The 19,293-nt window shown below is 31.3% G+C and overlaps 1 protein-coding gene across 4 annotated transcripts; it reads left to right on the top strand.

Moving 5' to 3' along the window:
• Nucleotides 1–8,177: 8,177 nt before the first annotated feature.
• Nucleotides 8,178–18,905, top strand: LOC100249618 (amino acid transporter AVT1C). 4 transcript variants are annotated; one of them, XM_059742217.1, is made up of 14 exons: nucleotides 8,178–8,475; nucleotides 8,933–8,994; nucleotides 9,208–9,422; nucleotides 9,951–10,282; nucleotides 11,837–12,051; nucleotides 12,954–12,977; nucleotides 14,179–14,359; nucleotides 14,560–14,779; nucleotides 15,152–15,287; nucleotides 15,870–15,893; nucleotides 16,409–16,550; nucleotides 16,829–16,872; nucleotides 16,989–17,051; nucleotides 18,655–18,905. In XM_059742217.1, the coding sequence occupies exons 3-14, from the start codon at nucleotides 9,244–9,246 to the stop codon at nucleotides 18,748–18,750; spliced, it is 1,656 nt and encodes a 551-aa protein (XP_059598200.1). In that variant the 5' UTR covers nucleotides 8,178–8,475; nucleotides 8,933–8,994; nucleotides 9,208–9,243; the 3' UTR covers nucleotides 18,751–18,905. The 4 variants fall into 4 exon arrangements, with proteins under 4 accessions (XP_059598200.1, XP_059598201.1, XP_059598197.1 ...); XM_059742218.1 differs by having other exon boundaries at nucleotides 8,178–8,479; XM_059742214.1 differs by having other exon boundaries at nucleotides 8,178–8,639.
• The last annotated feature ends 388 nt before the right edge of the window (nucleotides 18,906–19,293 follow it).

Here is a 19,293-nt window from a genome sequence, read left to right as displayed (position 1 = left end):
TTTTTGAAATCCAAACTTCTAATAACTATTTAAAAGTAATTAGGATTTTATTCACTATCTTGTAATAATATAGGTGTTACTTTTTACTATTCCATATAATACCTTTAACTAATGAATGCATAAATCTTGAATTATTTTTAGTGATTTCGATTATTTTTACATGTGGGAACACACTTTTCCCTTTAATCTAGGCTACCAATCTCCATCTAATTTTTATATTTTTGTGATGTAAATACCACATCTTTATAAGATTTCATCTTATTTTCCATGTGAAAACAACTCATATTAATTTGGATATATTTTCTATTTTATAATTTAAAAATAACAATAATTTTTATGTCAGATAGAAAGAGTTTATTTGAGAATTATTTTATAGAACAATTTTTTATTCTTAAAAACAAGAAAAATAGAAAAATATATTTGACAACCAAAAATTGTTTTCTATTTTATGTTTTTAAAAAGACATCTTTTAATTGTTTTATGTTGTTTTTTTTATCATTTTTTAAAAAATAATTATACAAAAAAAATAGAATGATTAAAAATAAAATACTGAATATAAAAATTATTTTTAAAGCATATTTAAAAATATTAAAAATAGATTAAAAATATTTTAGGTTTCCAAATAAACATTTGTTCTATAAAATATCATAGAACAATTTTTGAAATCTGTTCTCAATAATTGTTTTTCAAAACTGTTTTCGAAAATAGTTACTAAACAAGTTCAAAATTTTTTGAAGAATTAAATTTAAAAAGTTTCCTACTTTTAAAATTAAAAAATAAAAGTACGTTTTAGAGACTTATATTGAAAACTTTTTTTGGTTTTTCAAATAGAAAATAATATTAATTTTTATATAAGATACAAAACAGTATGATTTTAAAAACTGTTTAAAAAATTTGAGCACTTCAAATTTCAATATTTTAAATGATTTTTACAAAAAAATAAAAAAGGAATTTATATATATATAAAATTATATTATTTATATTTGGAGATCATTTTTATTATTATTATTATTAGTATTTTTATAGTTGGAGGTTATCTTTTTTTTTTTTTAAATTTCTTTTAGTAATTTTTATAAAATAAAAAATATTTTAATTTTATATTTATTTAAGAAAATTCATTTAAAAGAGGCTGTTTTTATGGTATGGAATTAGTAAAAAGCTTATAACTGAACAAGCATGCATGGAGCTGTGAGATGCGGAGAATGGAGAAGATCATTCACATTCTCCAACACGACATTTAATCAAAGAGAACATTCCCATATTTTAAAAAGTTGGGCAGCTTTAACAAACATTCCAAATCTGAATCTGTCTTCTAGCATTCTGTATTTTATGAGGCAGCACATGGGTTGTTTTGTTTCACAAGATGTTCTTTGTCTTCGATCCTTGCTGGATTGACGTAAGTTTGTAATAGAAATGGATGGATGTTGCTTCTTTTCCTAACTCTTATGACCATGTTGTTGAGATCCAAACTGGTGATTGAAGAAAAGAAAGAATAATGTGTCTTAGGATACTCCGTATTAAGACCCTAATTTCCATCCATCTTTGAGGGTGCCCACTTGATGGGTGCCACGTGTATAAGATATACCCATGGTTGGTTCAACATTTCTTTGATCATACAAAGAAACCATCCCAATGATATAATTACAGATATTTTCTTCACTTCGTTATAAGAAATCACTTCAAAGTGTTGCGTCAAGCCTTGGCATGTACCAAGTGTATGAAGTTGTGATACTATAACATTTTGGATATTGAAGAAACATTTATACTTATCCATAATATGAAATTTGGTTCAAAGGCAAAAGAGGGCTTTGAAAGATTTATACGCAAAAGTCAAAATAGCTCACCACTTTTCTTTACCTATTTATTAGAAAGAAATGACAATGACGAGTTGAGGTCTTCAATCTCACGATTCAATGACACTTCAAGAAATATTGGAAGACGTCAAAGTTCTATGGATAAAAGAATTACCAACGATTCATTAGGCACATTTGACCAACATTTAATTACCAATGATGCATCAAACATATTTGACCATCATTTGAACACACCTTAGAGGAGCCCTACCTTTCTCCCTAGTATAGATTTATCATCCCTCCAAACTCGCTTTTATAAACAAAGGGACTACTAAATATAGTCTTCCGAATGCCTTTAAATATTATTTTTAATTAAAAATAATGTTTTATATGGTTAACACTATTAAATATGGTCTTTCAAATCTCTCTAAATATTAATTTTAATTGAGGAATAGTATTTCTAAAGAAAAAAAAAACTATCCAAATATGATGTTTTTAATCCTCATAAATAAGGTTAATTCCAAAACTTTCAACACACTAACATGCATGAGGAAACTTTCACACTAAAGAAGACTTGAGGAAACCTTGCCTAATGAATTCAAAAAGTTTTTCAAAGCCTTCAAAATTCAAAGATCAAGTTCGAAGATTTAAAGAACAAGTTTAAAGATTTAAAGATCAAACATTTGTGTCTTTGATAGACGTCATCTAAGCCAAAGTCCAAGCCTAAGAAGATATGTCGGGGTCCAAACCAAGCTAAGGCCTAATTCAAGTTCCTTAATAGAAGAATTAGAGGATCAAATAGAGACTGTAGCACATTCCTTAAATTAATTAAATTTCAATTTGGCCATATATGTTTCATCAAGAGAAATTCATGTGTACAAACAACGTATGGAAAAGATGAATCAAAATGGTAATGGATGTGCTTGATTATCAAGGTTGATTGATCCATCTATAATGAAAAATTGGGCAATCAAGCCAAGTGAACTAAACCATCAAGTAACAATGGTTGTTTAATTATAGTGGTAGCAATAGGAACAATATTAGAAGAGATATTGCATTGCTTTCTTCCATGGAGTAAAAAGATGACCAAAAATGAGAATAACACTAAAGGAACTTACACTTCCTTGGAGTAAAAACATGATAAAAATCAAGAATAATACTAAAGGAACCTAGGGAAACAAAAGAATCTTTCACATAAGGATTGACTCAACACTAGAATCATGTAATTCCTCATAAAATAGGACATCTTGACCATTACATAAAACATCCCCTTCTTGTTTCTCCCATATCTTAACATCACTAGAAAAATAAGAGGGTGTTATGGATTTTCAAAGAACCTTCATGTGGGTCACCTTCCAAAGAGATATTAGTTAGGGATGAAGGGGAAAGGATTTCTTTTATCTCATCAATCCATAAGAAAAGTGGGTCACCCATCCTCCTGACCATCTTTACCAAAGTGTAATAAATGATAGCAACAATGCAAGCTAGCAAACCCACCAATATTAGAGGTAGAAATTTAGGATTTACCTTTTGAAGGGTTTATTTAATTGAGGTGTACTTTATTTTCCTCTTTAATCTTTTAATAGTAAAAAAAAAACACACACACAAACACAAAAACAAGAAAGGGTAGCACATACCTTTTTTTAGATATGATAGAAACCCCTTCATGGGTAAAAGAAACACTAAACACTAGGGAAATAAAATCCAAGGTTACAAATGTTGTGAACAATTTATAGAACATAAGAAGAATACCTTATCTTTTAACTAATTATTAACTTCAAACGATCACTTGGTCTTGACCTTCCTCTCCCTATCCAAGGAAGGTAACTTAAGTGGTTTTAAAGTTGAAATTGAATAGCTAAAAAAAAGTTAGAAACTTTGAAACAAAGGGCAAACAAGTAAAACACCAACATGGAGCCAAAAGTACTAAGAAAGCCATAGTAGCAAGGAACATTAGGCTTCCTTAAGACTCGAAAACATTAACTCTCTATATATTGGCTACCAAACACTAATCTAAATCCTCATTTGTTAACAAAGCATTTGAAAGGAAACCTCTCATCCCTATAAGGACAAGAAGTACTGATTATGTTTGATTCAAGAGTATTTCACATTGTAAATATAAAAGATATTGTTCACTAACATATCCAATGCATTGTAGTTCAAAATTGCCAAATACATAAGTCATGATAGAGTTTAACCAATAGGTAAGCAAGCAAAAGATTTCACTAATAAACCACATCTCTAAACAGGGGCGATGGGGGTTGCTATGAGGAGCTCAACTCCGCTTCAAAAAACCCTTTATACATGTGCAAAATCTTCATGATGGAACTTCCTATCTCCAAATCCACCTTATCCTTACTTGTCATGACCTAAACATTAATAAATCTTCTATAATAGTGGTTTTAACTAGTGAGTCCACAATTTGAGGGTAAAGAGGTAATAAGTCTTGCCTTAATTCATTTAGAATTTAAGGATATGGTAACTTATGAACATGAAAGCTTTTTTAAAATTAGGTGCTGCTAAATATATCATATAAAATTATTATATCATATTTTATAAGCCAAAAGTTGTTTTACAATATATATCCTATGTGCATGGTCCGCATCAGGTGACCAAAGTTATAAATTACAAAACATATTAAATTCCACATCCAAAATATCTTAGTCATCCCTTTACTATCAAGACAAAAGCCCAAAAAGGGAAAATCTATGTTCATTTCATGTATATCCACAAGAAAGTCGATCAAACTAAGGAAAGCATGTAGTAACATGCATTTTAATTTTTGTATTAATCATTGTCTAACACATAATAATCTCAAACATGAACAAAAGTAGTGGGTGGTCTAATCTCTTGTTTGCCTCATCCATTCTTTCACACACAATAACCTAAGAACTCTCACCAACAAAAATACCATATATCAATGTTCTAACATGATACTTTATAAGAAAGATTGGATGTTTTCAGACTATCACCTAAGATGTGATAGCCTATCAAATATGGGGGAAAGTTCTTAACATTATAATTGTATAAACTCTTCTTAACCATGTAGACACCTTAAAGTCTTGAGAGGCCCTTAAACTTATAGCAGATAATATCTACATGACAAAGAGTAGGTTATTACAAATGATATCAAAATCAATTTACAACCTTGATGTAGACCTTTGTCTCTCTAACCCCATAAAAAGTATTTGTTTGTTTGGTTTCATAACCTTGTAGGACATGACAAAAAATCATGTTTGCATAAGGGTGGTTGTTATATCCCACATTGGATAGGGAAAAAAATTACTAATATTATATGTGTATAAGCTCTTCTTAACTATATAGACGTTTTTTAAAGTCATGAGAGCTAATTAGGCTTAAAGTAAATTAACAATATCTACATGGAAAAGTAAAGGTCATTATATAAGGATAAGTCATATCTTATGACTTTTAGGACCATACCCAAGAGCAGGACCAACATCATGTCTTACGAAACTACAACCTAAGGATATGACTAACCTTATATCTTTAAGGATTAAAAGGATCTAAGAGCAACTCAACTTTATACAACCACATCAAATTGTCTTCCTTGAAGGGTTTTGGGATTTCCATCCAAGGACCCCTAATGCCACAAAACATATAAAACTAAATACAATCCTACAACTACTCACATATAACTCTCCACATTAATTTATCCTTCATATATTATCTATCCTATGTTAAATATCATACCATTTCTTCCATGTAAACATACAATGAATCACCTCCACAGAATTAAAGTCATGATACCTCAATGTTATATCCAAACAACAACCCATCATGATAAACTAATGGTGCATATAAATATTACACAAGATCATGTATGATATATAAATTCTTAATAGGAAAAGAAAACCAAGTTACGCATACAATGAGATAAAACTTCCTACCCTACTCTCACCTCCCTCACTTCCCTTTTGTGATTTAATTATGTAAATCTACCACTCTTAATTATCATAATAAATTGTGGAACACAAATAATATGTTTGAGCTTTCTACTTACACAAATTTTGATTCAATTTATTACTACAATCTTCCCCTAATTAATTTAAATATTCTAATATATCTCTATTAATTTAACATGTGTTTAATCATTACTTATGTCTAAAATAAAACATCTTAAAATCTCAATTTATACATAGTATATACAACATATTTAAATGCACAAATCATCAACCATTTATCACATTTTCAAAACCGATCTCTAAACTATAAAAATTAAATTGAACTAGACAAAGCAAAAACATTGATCCTTCCTTTAAAGGTGGCTTAATAAATTTTTTTAGTATAACTATCCTAATAAAGTCTAATGGAATTTAATTAAGGAAAAAACATAATTCTAACATCTTGGATTGACCAATTATTCCCTTCAAAAAACCATTTGGAATTCAAATCTAACAAAAAGTCTGTCATTCTCTCTCTCTACCTTGATTTCTCCACTTTCTCTCCACCATTTCTAGCAAGTTTTGTGAGGCGCAAATGAACCCAAACAATCTCTTATGTGATATATAAAGAAATTATGAGATGACATGTTCTAATAGTATTGTATTACAGTTTTCTATTCTTATATTTATGATAAGACATTAGATATTTTGTTCATCTTAATCTTAATAAAACCAAAAATACAAAACAAAATATAATAGGAAAATAAAGCAAAGCAAATAAAAGAGAGGAAGAAAGAGAAAATGTTTACGCAAGATGATGGTTGATCAAGACAAATAAAGCAAAGCAAACAAAGGAGGAGAAGAAAGAGAAAATGTTTACTTAGCACAACTATTAATCCTCTTAAATAATAAGCCAAAATCTTTATGCACAAGAGACATAAAGAGAACCATTAGTAAATAACACCAAAGTGACCACATGGTCGCATCATAGCATAATAGTTACACCAATCCGAAGAAAAGGAAATTACTTTTCGTTCTCATAAGAATCTTTGAGGAGGTGAAGGCTAGGTAGAATTTTTTATTACAAATAATTTAAGCTTCCACATGAAACGCAAAGCACCCTTGAAGTCAAACTCTATGCTTGAAGTAATTATGAATCCACACTTTCCATGACAACACTATAAGTGAGACCTCTACTCACCATGAAAAAATCATGGGTATTGACTATTACCCACACCAATACAAAAATTACCATGCGTTAATGCAATTGAAGGCCTTGCATTAATAAAGTTGTATAGCTCCATAGAATGCAGAAAGGACATAAGTCCCCGGACATACTCATAACAAATACATTATATCCGCCGCTAATTAGAAGGGTCAAACTTTACTCATCACGATTTCAAAGGCAAAAATTAATATGCATAACCTAAAATCTATGTGTACATTTGGTATGATCAAATTAATCATATTCATAGGTGGCAACCCATCCACACCTGTACAAATAAATTGCTAATAAAATATCCATTTTAGGTATTATTAAATATAGGAATAATTGTGTTTTGGACCCAGAGTCCAAAAATTAAGTTTTGGTCCATATAAGTTTCATAATTGATAGATACGATATAAAATATGAAGAAACCAATATACCATTTAAAACCATTTTCTACCATAATGTTTAACAAACTTTTTTATTTTAATTTTTTTAATAATTATTTTGAAAATTTATTATTTTTTTAAAAATATATTCTAAAAATATATAATTTAAAAAAAAAAAATTTGACATATTTTTAGTTATTTTTTATATACAAAATTTTAAAAATATATATTTTCTAAGATGTTTGATTTTTAAATAATAATAATAATTTATTTTTATTTTTTTGAAAAATGGTGTATTTTTTTTTCAAATCAATAAATTATATTAAATTTTATTAAGGTTTACAAAATGAATCAAATTTAAATTAATGTTTTCTACTTTTTTTTTTTTTCATAGTGAGCAAAGATCATTTATGAAAAGATGAAAAATTCATATCCTTATTCTCAATTTTCACACTTACTCCATATCTTGAGTTGAACTTATATGGACCAAAACTTAATTTTTGGGTCCAACTGAGTTTAAAACACAATTATCCCTTAAATATATATGCATATTTTCTCCTCAAAAATTGGAAATATAGATAGAAAAAATGAGTATATTAAAATCTTAAATGTCCAAAACTTTTTATTTTTTTCATATAAAAATCTAAAATGAATTAATATAATTAAAATTATTTTTATATACACTAAAAAAATAAGCAAAACCAATTTTTAAAAATATATAATAATAATTTATTAATGTTAAATTTATTTTTTGAATTTTTTTTCTTTTTATTTCTTCTCTATTTTTTTTTCTCATAATTTTTCTCAAAATATACCAGAATGAAAATACATCAGGAGGTAAAGGTATGGGAAGCGTATGGATTAAAAAGTAAAATCAGCAAGAAAATTAAGGTTTCCAGCAACGACCGCGCTGGACTTTGACGTAGCGGCGTTTGTAGCACGTTAAGACCCAGTCGCGCGCGTATGATATTCACTGTCGTCGTCGTCGTCATCTTCACTTTCGATACGAATGAGACTAGTATTATAAATAGATGACGCCACCGCAGGAAGAAACTGCAACGGAAAACACTCTCTGCTTCTTCTCCTTCTTCTTCTCCTTCTCCTTCCTCTCTCTCAGATTTGGTTCTCCATAAACCATAACTGTATCTCTCATTTTTCATTCGCTTTCAGAGCTCTGATTGCACGTATGTATGATATCGTCGTTTCATTGTTTGCTATTTGAAAAATGAATTCGTAGAAGTTGAGAAGTTCAGTTTTATAGCTTGCGGAGCAAGAATGAATTCGTATACCAGGGAGGGAGTAGGTGTTTGAGGAAGTGTGCGGAATTGATTTGCAGAGGATTTGAACCGTAAAATATAACATGCCTTTTTCATCTATATCTATATATAGTGACGATGTCTCTGTTCTTTGAATAAATCTAAGCTCATTTTGGAGAATTCAAACTTGCGGTATAAAATTTGTGAAAATCCTTGTTTTTTGAATTCCATTTTTGTCCTTATTTATTGATTAAGGATCATTTTAGCATGTAATTTTTATTTTTATTTTGGAATTGTTTGGATTTTTGAATTTTTTTTCTTTCTTTGTTGCGTGATTTCTGGAATGATTATGCGTTTTACTAGAATTTGGTGTTCATTTTGGCAGGTAATCTCTTGTAAAGTAAGCTTCCAAATTTTGAGGTGGTTCGGCAGTCCTATATATTGAAGGTATGCAAATTTAAAGGATCAGTTTATATTTTTTCTTTGCTTTTGTGTGTTTTCATTTTAAACCCTAGATCCAGTTATTAGTTGGATTTATTGAAAATGTAAGAATGCATAGCTAAAGGTTTTGGTCATTCTTTGAGTGATCTACCTTTTTATTTTCTTATCTAAGAGAGGTGGAATTTCAGAGTAGTAAGGTTTGTGGGCCTTTCTTTGCAGAAACAAGGCGTTCTGAAGTGAAAGATCAGAAACAAAATGAATAATTCAGTCTCGGATCACAGCTTCTACATTGAGAGTGATGAAGAGGATGAAGAGAACATGTCCAACAGAGGCAATAATGATGGACATGATTCGGATTCCTCCCATTCTTCCACTGAAATTGAGCAGCAGAACAAACCCAGTTCTTACAATACTTCATGGCCTCAAAGTTACAGGTATACTCTCTCTTTTCTCGTTCCGTTATCCTCGATTTTCATGAATTTATTAGATGCTTAATTTTTGAGGCTTCCTTTCTTCCAGTAGGAAAATTTCTCAGCATATGGATAATTTTTCTGGTAGCTTGAATTTGGCAGGTTCTCTTTGTAAGCTTCCTAAAAAGAACATTTGTGTTGTATATATAATTTATCATATCTGTTAAATTTGCTTTCGAATATGCTTTTATTGAGGCAGATATCCTGAAAGCAATGTGCTTTTTGAGCTTGGTTTTTGCTGAAAAGCATGAATGTTCCGGGAGGCATATAATTTGTCCTAAAACTACACTGGATGTTGTCGAAATCTTTTTACAAAATCAATTGTTGAATATTTTTACAAAATCTTTGTTGCTTTCTCAAAAGTTTGCAATTATTATGCAAATTATTGAATTATAGGTCATGAGTTCTTGATAAAATCCCAATGTAATGGTTATATTAAAATTTTCAATGCGAATCTACAAATCCTCATTGTTTTTTCTACTTACATTTCAGGCAATCTATTGATCTGTACAGTAGTGTACCGTCTCCAAGTATTGGGTTTTTGGGCACTCCGTCCCTGTCAAGATTAGGCAGTTCATTTCTTTCCTCATCACTAACAAGGAGACACACACCTGAAGTATTGTCTTCTTTGGTAAAACCTCTGCTGCCATCAGTAGCAGATGAGCAACAGGAGCAACAAAGGCGTAGTTCTCATTCGTTGCTTCCCCCAATTCCATCAAGAAGGTCTTATATAAAAAAGGCAGGTCTAGATCAAAAACCCCACAAGGTCTCACATGAAGTTCCAATTTCACGCCAGAGCTCATATGGACAGGCTGTGCTAAATGGTATGATACTCATGCTTATTCCTTATCTTTCAGGATCAAATAGGGTAGAATCATTTAATAGAGATCAATCAAAAGTCGACACACTGCATCTGCCTTAAAGATACGTTGTTGTTCACGACTCTTGATCTATTTTAATTTTTACTTCAACTCCAGGACAAGAAAATTTGAACGTTTTTATAATATGCCTAAAGATGAGGATCTACCTCATCCCTGACGAGAAAACTCCAATACTCAATCGACAGTTGACTTTATTTGGCTCTCCCACCTCTTAAATTTTGCAACATCAAAAGACGAATGAATCTTCACTCGTATTTTATTTATAATTATCAATGATGAATGAATCTAGTGAATTCCTAACATTGATTGTTTTGTATCGATTGCATCTAAATTATTGATCTGTAGCTTTAAACAGTATGTAGGACAAATTTACCCATGATAATTGTGAAGTAGACTCCTAGGCATAACAGAACATAAGAAGAAATCCATTTAAACCACAAATGGGAGTGGTTTTAGTTGTTGGTATGGAAAAGATGTTGATTGAGATACACAGTTCATGTGTGCGAGTGTAAGAAATTTTAGATTACCCTCGACGTCCAACTTGCCATCTAAGGGTTCCTACAACCGGTTAGAATAAAATTTTCTGGTGGGCCTTCAACTGCACGGACATGAAAGCCAGTCAAATAGTGTTGAATATACTGGCCCATCCCTGCAGATGAACTTGAATAGCTGGTTCTGGGGCCACCTGTCTCTCCCCTCTCTCTCCAATTAGTGGCTAAAGATAGGGTTGATGATGTCACTAGTATACCGTCTACTCAATTCTCTACAGTTCAGCTTGCTACTCTTTAAAAACCGAGATCTTGAATAGTTGAATGTCTTCTAGTGCCATCTCCAATACTACAGACAAAATGTCTTAATTTTCGGCTAATTTTAATTCTGTGCTTCCAACTTTCTGCATCTCATTTTTTACTAATTGGCGCCTAATTTCTGTATACAACAAACATATACCTTCAGATCTGATGGATTAATTTGATTTGTTATATCAATATAACAATAAACAAAAGGGGAAAAAATAAAAATAAAAATAAATAATTCTGCCTCCTCTCTGAGCTTATACTATAGGAAGTATCTTTATGAGCTTTATTTATTTGCTTCTAAAAGAAACCTACCCAATACCTCTTGTAAACTAAGGTGTGGTAAACAAGGCTAGGATTGCACATGGTTCACATGAAAAATCAACTTACAGACAAAAAACCGGCTAGCTGTCAGCAAGTTGATTCACCGTGTCTTTCAGTGTGAGAGACATGAACAATTTGCCCATGCCTTTTTGTTGATGAAACTTGCAAATGGGAAAGAAAACAGTACTGAGACTTCTAGGAAAGAAGAAATGTATTGCCACATACGATTTGATTGCTTCTCATAGTGTCCATGTGTACCCTGAAAGCAACAATGATGACATGGGTCTCTGCAGTCGTCAAGAAATAACAGATGCGGGTATATTTCCTGTAATGATCATATGAAATCTTGCACTAAAACGTTTACATTGGCAATGTGCAGGGATGAATATATTGTGTGGAGTCGGAATTCTTTCTACTCCATATGCGGTGAAAGAAGGGGGATGGGTTGGACTATCAATACTGCTTATATTCGCATTGCTGTCATTCTACACTGGGATTCTCTTGCGTTACTGCTTGGATAGTGCTCCAGGGCTTGAAACTTACCCAGACATTGGCCAAGCTGCATTTGGTACTACAGGCCGATTTGCCATCTCGGTGAGTCTCCTTATTCTATCCTTTTTATCTCCCCTTGTCATCAACTTTTTGAGTAACAAAGAATACTACACAGCAAGTATGGAAAACAATTAATTAGGTTAGTGTCGGTTGGATATTTTTTATTTTCAAAATAAAAATAATAATAATAACTTCTATATAAACTACAGAAAATCTTATAAACATACAATAAAAACAAAAAGGAGAATGACTTTAAAATTTGTTTAAAAATTTCAGGATAATGAAATCTTATAAATGATACTTATGAAAGGAAATCCAAATAAAAAAATAACAAATGAAAATAATAAAAAAATATCTAATAAATTTTAAATTAATGAAGATTATGCACATTTAATCAAAACTTAGATACTTGTGAATTTAACCGAATTAAAAATTCTATATATTTTTTTTAATTGGTTTAGCAATATTTGGTATTTATCTTTTTTATGATTGCTTTTTCTAGGTAAACAAGGGTAAAGGAAGGGGGAGTTTGTATTTTTAATTGAATAAAAAAAACATTTTAACTTTTTTATTCAATTAAAAATAATATATTAATTGATATCAATAGATTATTTTAATTAAATAAAAAAAATCAAATACCTTGATTTTTTTTCTATTCAATAAAAAAAAAACATTATCAAGATTTTATTATATTAAAGCTTGAAAAAATAAGGTCACATATCAAGAATTAGTAAAGTTCAAATCTAACACAAATAAATAAATAAATAAAAATGTAAAATATTTTTTTTTTAATTTTTCTAATTTATTTCAACTTTTCAAAGTATTTTCAGAAAAAAGAAAACTTCACCATGCAAGTTAAATAGCAATTTCCTTAAATTAAGCTCCGTACCTTACAAACATGACTGGCTTCTCACGCTCTTTCGCTTGTTTACTTGTGGCTGCAGATAATACTATACGTGGAACTCTATGTAAGTGCAGCCGCTTGACTTTCTAAATTATACCCTCGAATTTGATGCTCACATCAAATCACATCACTTTTTAATTTTGCATCAAATTCATAGTGCTTACAAATTTTGATGCATTCTGCTCAATAAATTAAGCATATCAAAATTAATTTAGAAAAATATAGAATACAATTTTAAAAGGAAATTTTCATTGTTCGTTATAATGGAAGTGGATTTTTTATTTTTTACTTGTAGTTCTATTATTGTACTTTCTCTATTTTTTTATCATTTATTTTAGTATTTCTTTGTGAATTGAAGAACACATGAAAACAAGGAAAAATTAAGCAAATATAAATATTTTTGGAGGTTTTGTCACGTCAATGGAATGGGTAAAGGGATGTGAAAGGGAGCTAGAAAGTGAGCCGGCATATATATATTATAATAATTCGGTTGAATTGGGCCTACACATTTGTCGTCGAGTCCACAGTTTAGACGTGACGACTCGTGAAAAAAAATCCGTCAGAAGATTATGGGTGGTACAATTTTTTCAGATTCTTGCGATACAGATATCTATCTTGATCTATAATGATATTATGGCAATTTTATCATTTTATAGTTTCAAAATTATCCAAAAGTAAAGCAAAAAAAAAAAAAAAAAACAACGAGTCAACGACAACAATAATCATAATAATAATAATAATTTTTATTATTATAATTATTAGCATAATAAAAAGGTGTTAATATTTAATTAGGAAAGTTGATTTATTGCACAGTAGAGGAAATTTGGAGAACGTCTATTGATGGGTAGACTTAGTGGCAGTTAATGAGTACCTTATAAGATGGGTCTCTTGTAGGAAAATCAAACATAAAGATTTTAGTTTGATTGAAGAAATGGATTTTTAACGTCTAATTTTGGGGTCCTCCCCTCAAAACATTCTTGGAATATTTCTGTGTGTTCAATGACTGCCATTAAAATTATATGGCTGGCATCATCAAAATTCAGAGCAGGATGATATTTGGAACACTTGGTAACTTGACATTTATTAAATGTGAAAGGACTGTTCTCATATAAGGAAATTGGTGGCTTTTCTTGAGGTGGTTCGTATCCTTCGTTTTTTTTCAGTTTTGTTCTCATCAAATTTTGTTTCTGAATCATGTGCTCAGTATGATGTTCATTTAGAGCATAGGTGCAAGGTATTGATGATCACCATCTTCTTTCCTGCAGGCTTGTTGTGTTGAATATATAATTCTGGAGAGTGATAATTTATCATCACTCTTTCCAAATGCCCATTTAAACTTCGGAGTCTTTCACTTAGGTTCACACCATCTATTCGCATTGATGACCGCCCTGGCTGTTCTTCCTACTGTCTGGCTCCGAGATCTCAGTGTTCTTAGTTACATCTCTGGTAAGTATTGGATCGTGTAGATGTAGACGTAGCTATGTCTTATGGATTTTGAATATTTTTTTTTATGAAGCTTGGTATATACATAGTCACATTATACGTAAATTGCAAGTGTATATGGACTGAATTATCATATCCGAGGCTTGATTTCTTTGGTAATTCTTAGTTTGGGCTTCTTTCTTTTTTTCTTTTTCTTTTTTCAGCTGGGGGAGTTGTTGCTTCGATATTGGTGGTCCTCTGCTTGTTTTGGGTTGGCCTAGTAGATCAGGTTGGCTTTCAAAGTGAAGGGACTGTACTGAACCTCACCAATCTTCCTGTTGCTATTGGTCTCTATGGCTACTGTTATTCAGGGCATGCTGTTTTCCCAAACATCTATACTTCAATGGCAAAACCAAGCCAATACCCATCAGTACTCTTAATTAGGTATTTGAAGATGATGAACTATCTTACTTACAATTGGGTTTTTTTTTTTATTTTTTTATTTGTCACTAGACCTTAGTATCAGGGTATGTGTTTAATTTTTTACCTTTTGCTTTGTTTAAAAATTCAAGATGTTCCTAGGCCATTTATAACCTGCAAGTTTGCTTTACCAAATGCCAGCCTAGTGTTGTTGATTTTAAACCAGTCATACCAAGACCTGCCACTATTTCTGCACCATATGTTATATATAAGTTAGGAGAGGGCCATTAATTAAACATTCCAAAGTCTCCACCTTCTAAATTAAAAATAACTTGTAATTTTAAAGTTCCTCTAATTTTCTTTGCACTCAACAGTCAACATCCATTCTTAATGCAGCTTTGCTATTTGTACTCTCTTATATGCTGGAGTTGCTGTGTTGGGATACCAAATGTTTGGAGAATCAACATTATCACAATTCACTCTTAACATGCCCCAAGATTTGGTTGCCTCTAAGATTGCAGTGTGGACAACGGTATGCTCATGAAAGTTTTCATTATAGAGTTCAGAGTCTCTAATTTGTTCTTTGTTACATGATCCCTAGACTAACCATTATTCTCTTAGAGGAATGTAAGGGAATATTAGTCGAGTTATCACCATAAACATGGCATTGTACACTTCTTTTTTAAACATCTTGTCTTGGTACATCATAGGAAAAAACCTTGTTAACACTGAACCAGCTGTCACGACATGGAAATGAGGCTGGTCTGGTTCTAATTTCGTCAACTGGCATGTTAATGTAGTTAAATGGCTTAACTGATAAGTTCATCTAAGAAACAATCAAATGACAAAGATTTTAATCTGCTCCTGCCCTTTGTCAGCTTTGTTTCTGCTTAATTTGAATTTCGTTCAACTCTAGTCACTGCAGGGACAAGTTCCCCGGTGAATGACTAAAACATGCCAATCTGGGTTGGGTTTTAACTCAATTTTGTCACCTTCAGCATGATTTTTCGATATGCAGATGCAACAAAATTATTGCTACCTATGTTGTAAATCACTTCTTCCACTATAATATTGCAGTTTCTTTGATCTATATATCCTGTTTGTTCTTTTGCAGGTAGTTAACCCTTTTACCAAATATCCTTTTTCTAATATAATTAGATTTTCAGGTGATGAAAAATAGAGCTTATGCAAAGAAGGATCACTCCTTTTGCTTTATTAGAACCCTCTGGAAGTATTGATGCAGAGATAAGAAATGATTTTTAAATTCCCCTTTCCCCCTTCTAGTTAGAGCCCTTAAGGAAAAATTGTAGCAAAGAAAGGAAATAAAGTGGAGGTGGAGAGTAGGTATTGCAGTTTGGCACTCTCCCTCAGTGGAGATAACTATAATGGATTGAAGAAAGCGTAAAAATTAATTCTTATGTCATCATTTTGCCCCTCTTTTTATGGTTTAGAAAATGATAGTAGCCATATTTCCTCCCTTTATTTCCTTTATGAAAACATATGAAAGAAGTTTATACTGTTTCTCTTATGGCCAAATCCCAATTCCAGATGAAGAGTAAAGCATTTGAGCTCTTTCATTTTTTTCTTTTTTTCTTTTTTTACTTTTTTTAAAGAAGAAGAACAGAAAATTTTTCCTTAATTAGAGCCACATATGCATTAACCATGTCTCCAGTAGCAATGAGTCTGGAAGAGTTGATCCCTTCAAACCAATCCAAATCTCACATGTATGCAATCCTCATTAGAACAGCCCTGGTGATCTCTACATTGCTTGTGGGCCTCACCGTTCCCTTCTTTGGTAAGTTCTCTCATTCTATTTTGATTGTGATGATGCTTGGTCCATTATTTCCCTTTGTCTCCTCAGCAACCATAGAGAGCATATTGAACCAAATAAATCAAGTAGAAGTAAAAGCAACTTATCAAATATACTTAAATTTTGATTTTAAACTTAAATCTGGTGGAACCCATTTGGATCTTCCGTACCATTTCTTCATAACCCTCGGATTATTTAAGCCTTTGATCTTTTGCTGCTCCTTTATTCCACTATGTCATCATTATCCTTTTATCTGGTTGCAGGTTTGGTGATGGCATTGATTGGATCTTTGCTCACAATGCTTGTAGTAAGTTTTCTTGTGCTGTTTTTATCATTTAGCTTTTCCAGCAATTTTACCTTCCCATTTGTTTTCAAATGGGAAACATATACTTCCATGCTAATAGATATCTATTTTTTTTGCAGACTTTAATACTTCCATGTGCTTGTTTCCTAAGCATCTTGAGGGGAAAAATCACACGTTTTCAGGTATGAGCAATGAATATCTGTTTAAGCATTGGTAAAAATGATAAGAACATTTTTTTAAAGGCAAATAAGAATATATATATATAGAGAGAGAGATAGATAGATAGATAGATGGGAAAGAAAAGTTTCAATTTGAAGTGACAAATACAATGCTCCGGAAATATACATGTGAGACAAAAGCTTCAAACTACAGCAGCCTGCAACGACCCTACTTTTGGACTTAGGGCACAACTATTCTATTAGCAATGAAGGAGTCCTTAAGATATTGGATAGTGCTTTGCTCCCCTTCAAAGATTCTTCAGTTTCGTTCCTTGCAAATTGGTCAAAAAAAAGTAAAGAGGAGCGATTCTCTAAGCCTTCCTTCTCTTCTTGCCCAAACAAGCTCCCATTTGAACCCATGAATAGGTCCTTCACCAAAAATGGAAGAATCCACGAGATGCCAAAAAATGGAAAATAGAAAGTGTCATAACTCTCTAGCTTTCCCACATCAGATGAGGAGATGATTTACTGATTCTTCTAAATTTTTGCACATATAACAATAACCCAACAGAACTCACTTTTTTTTTTTAAATTGGTCCATAGTTAAAATCATTCTCTAAGTTGTTTCCTAAGCTAAAAAACTTACCTTGCTAGAAGCTCAAACAACAAGATTAATATTTAAATGTATTAACCTTATATTTTGCCTCTTCTTTTTGGCTTCTCTTCAAGACTAGTAATTTATTAGGCATAATAGGCTTGGAAACACCTCTTACTAAAGGTTGTTGGTGGTCATTAGTAGGGTTGTAATTTGGGTTGTTGGGTCATGTTCATGTCATGTCAAAACTCTAGTACTCAAACTAAATAGGCCTCCAAATATGACACTTAGTGTTAAAAACATGAACCTCATTACCATCTAATTACAAGTAATATGTCATGTAACTCATTTAATAATCATGTCGAGTAAGGTCTTGTTTAAGTCAATATGATTAATCTCAAAACATGACATATTTATAATCCAATTGACTTATTTATTCAAAATCAAATTTTAAATGAGTTAAATATGGATTCAATAGGTTATAGTTCTAATTAGACTAATCAACATGATTATAAAATAGGTTGTTTGCGGTCAATTTTGTATTATGCACATTGACCCAAAAATAACTTGGTTATCAAATGGGTTATGTGGATTCACACGAACTTGATCTAAACACGACCATACTCAATCCAAACTTATGAAAAACATATTAGATTTGGATTGTCTTGATGAATTGTATGAAGCTTTACCATCATTAGTAATTCATGGGATTCAACTGTTCCACAACACAATCCATTCCCATCTAAGTTCCATCTAAGGAGGGCTATGATTATGATACCCTTGTTTTAACTTTCCATCATACACTAGGTTTCAAAAATTGAATATACCGGTTATCCTGTTTTGTGAGTAGGCAGGCTCATGAAATTTTTTCCTAGAAGTGTCCTCTATATAAGGTGCTGATACAGTTCATGAGGCCACATCACATCAACCTATTTGTTCCAGGGCTCAATGCATCATTGACATTTACCTAAATTCTTGAAGCAGACTGTTCCAGTTCCTTTTGTTGACATGTTTGCTTGCTATATCGTGTAGGGATCACTCTGTATTCTGATTATTGCAGTGGGCGTTGTGTCTTCAGCCTTTGGAACTTACTCTGCCCTTGCCAAAATTATTGAGAAGTTGAGCTGAAGTTGTTTTGAAAATTTTCCCTCCATTCCCTTGCTTTTGAGTAGATGTTGGATGTTGTTTTTCATGCATCTCGTGATGTTTAATTTTATCTGTATCTGTTAAGGGTACTGATGAGCAATAAATAAAAGCCAAGCACCATTTGTAGCCTTTTTCAAGTAGTAGTTTCTTCTCAGCAATCACCTTCACTCAAATGTGAGCATTTGAAAATAAGGTTTATCAAATACCCTCTCAATATGTAGTGTTTTATATTTGATTTTAAGTTAAATTATATTTAAATTGTTTGACTTGAAACTTACTAAGAGTGCATTTGAGAGTGATTTTAGAAAACATTTTTTTAATAATAAAAAATTTTAAGTATTAAAAATATTAAAAGTGCTTCCTAAAATCACTACCAAATGAGTTCTGAATGTGTTTGATAGTGATTTTAGAAAGTGTTTTTAACCTTTTTAATACTTGAAAGATAAAAAATTTCAAGTGTTAAAAATGTTAGAAACGTTTTCTAGAATCACTGTCAAACGCACTTTTTAAGAGTCCGTTTAATAA

Source organism: Vitis vinifera, chromosome 13, assembly GCF_030704535.1.
Source record: "Vitis vinifera cultivar Pinot Noir 40024 chromosome 13, ASM3070453v1".
NCBI classification, from domain to species: domain Eukaryota; kingdom Viridiplantae; phylum Streptophyta; class Magnoliopsida; order Vitales; family Vitaceae; genus Vitis; species Vitis vinifera.
The sequence above is the reverse complement of the archived record's forward strand: the minus strand, read 5'-3'. Positions and strand labels throughout refer to the sequence as shown.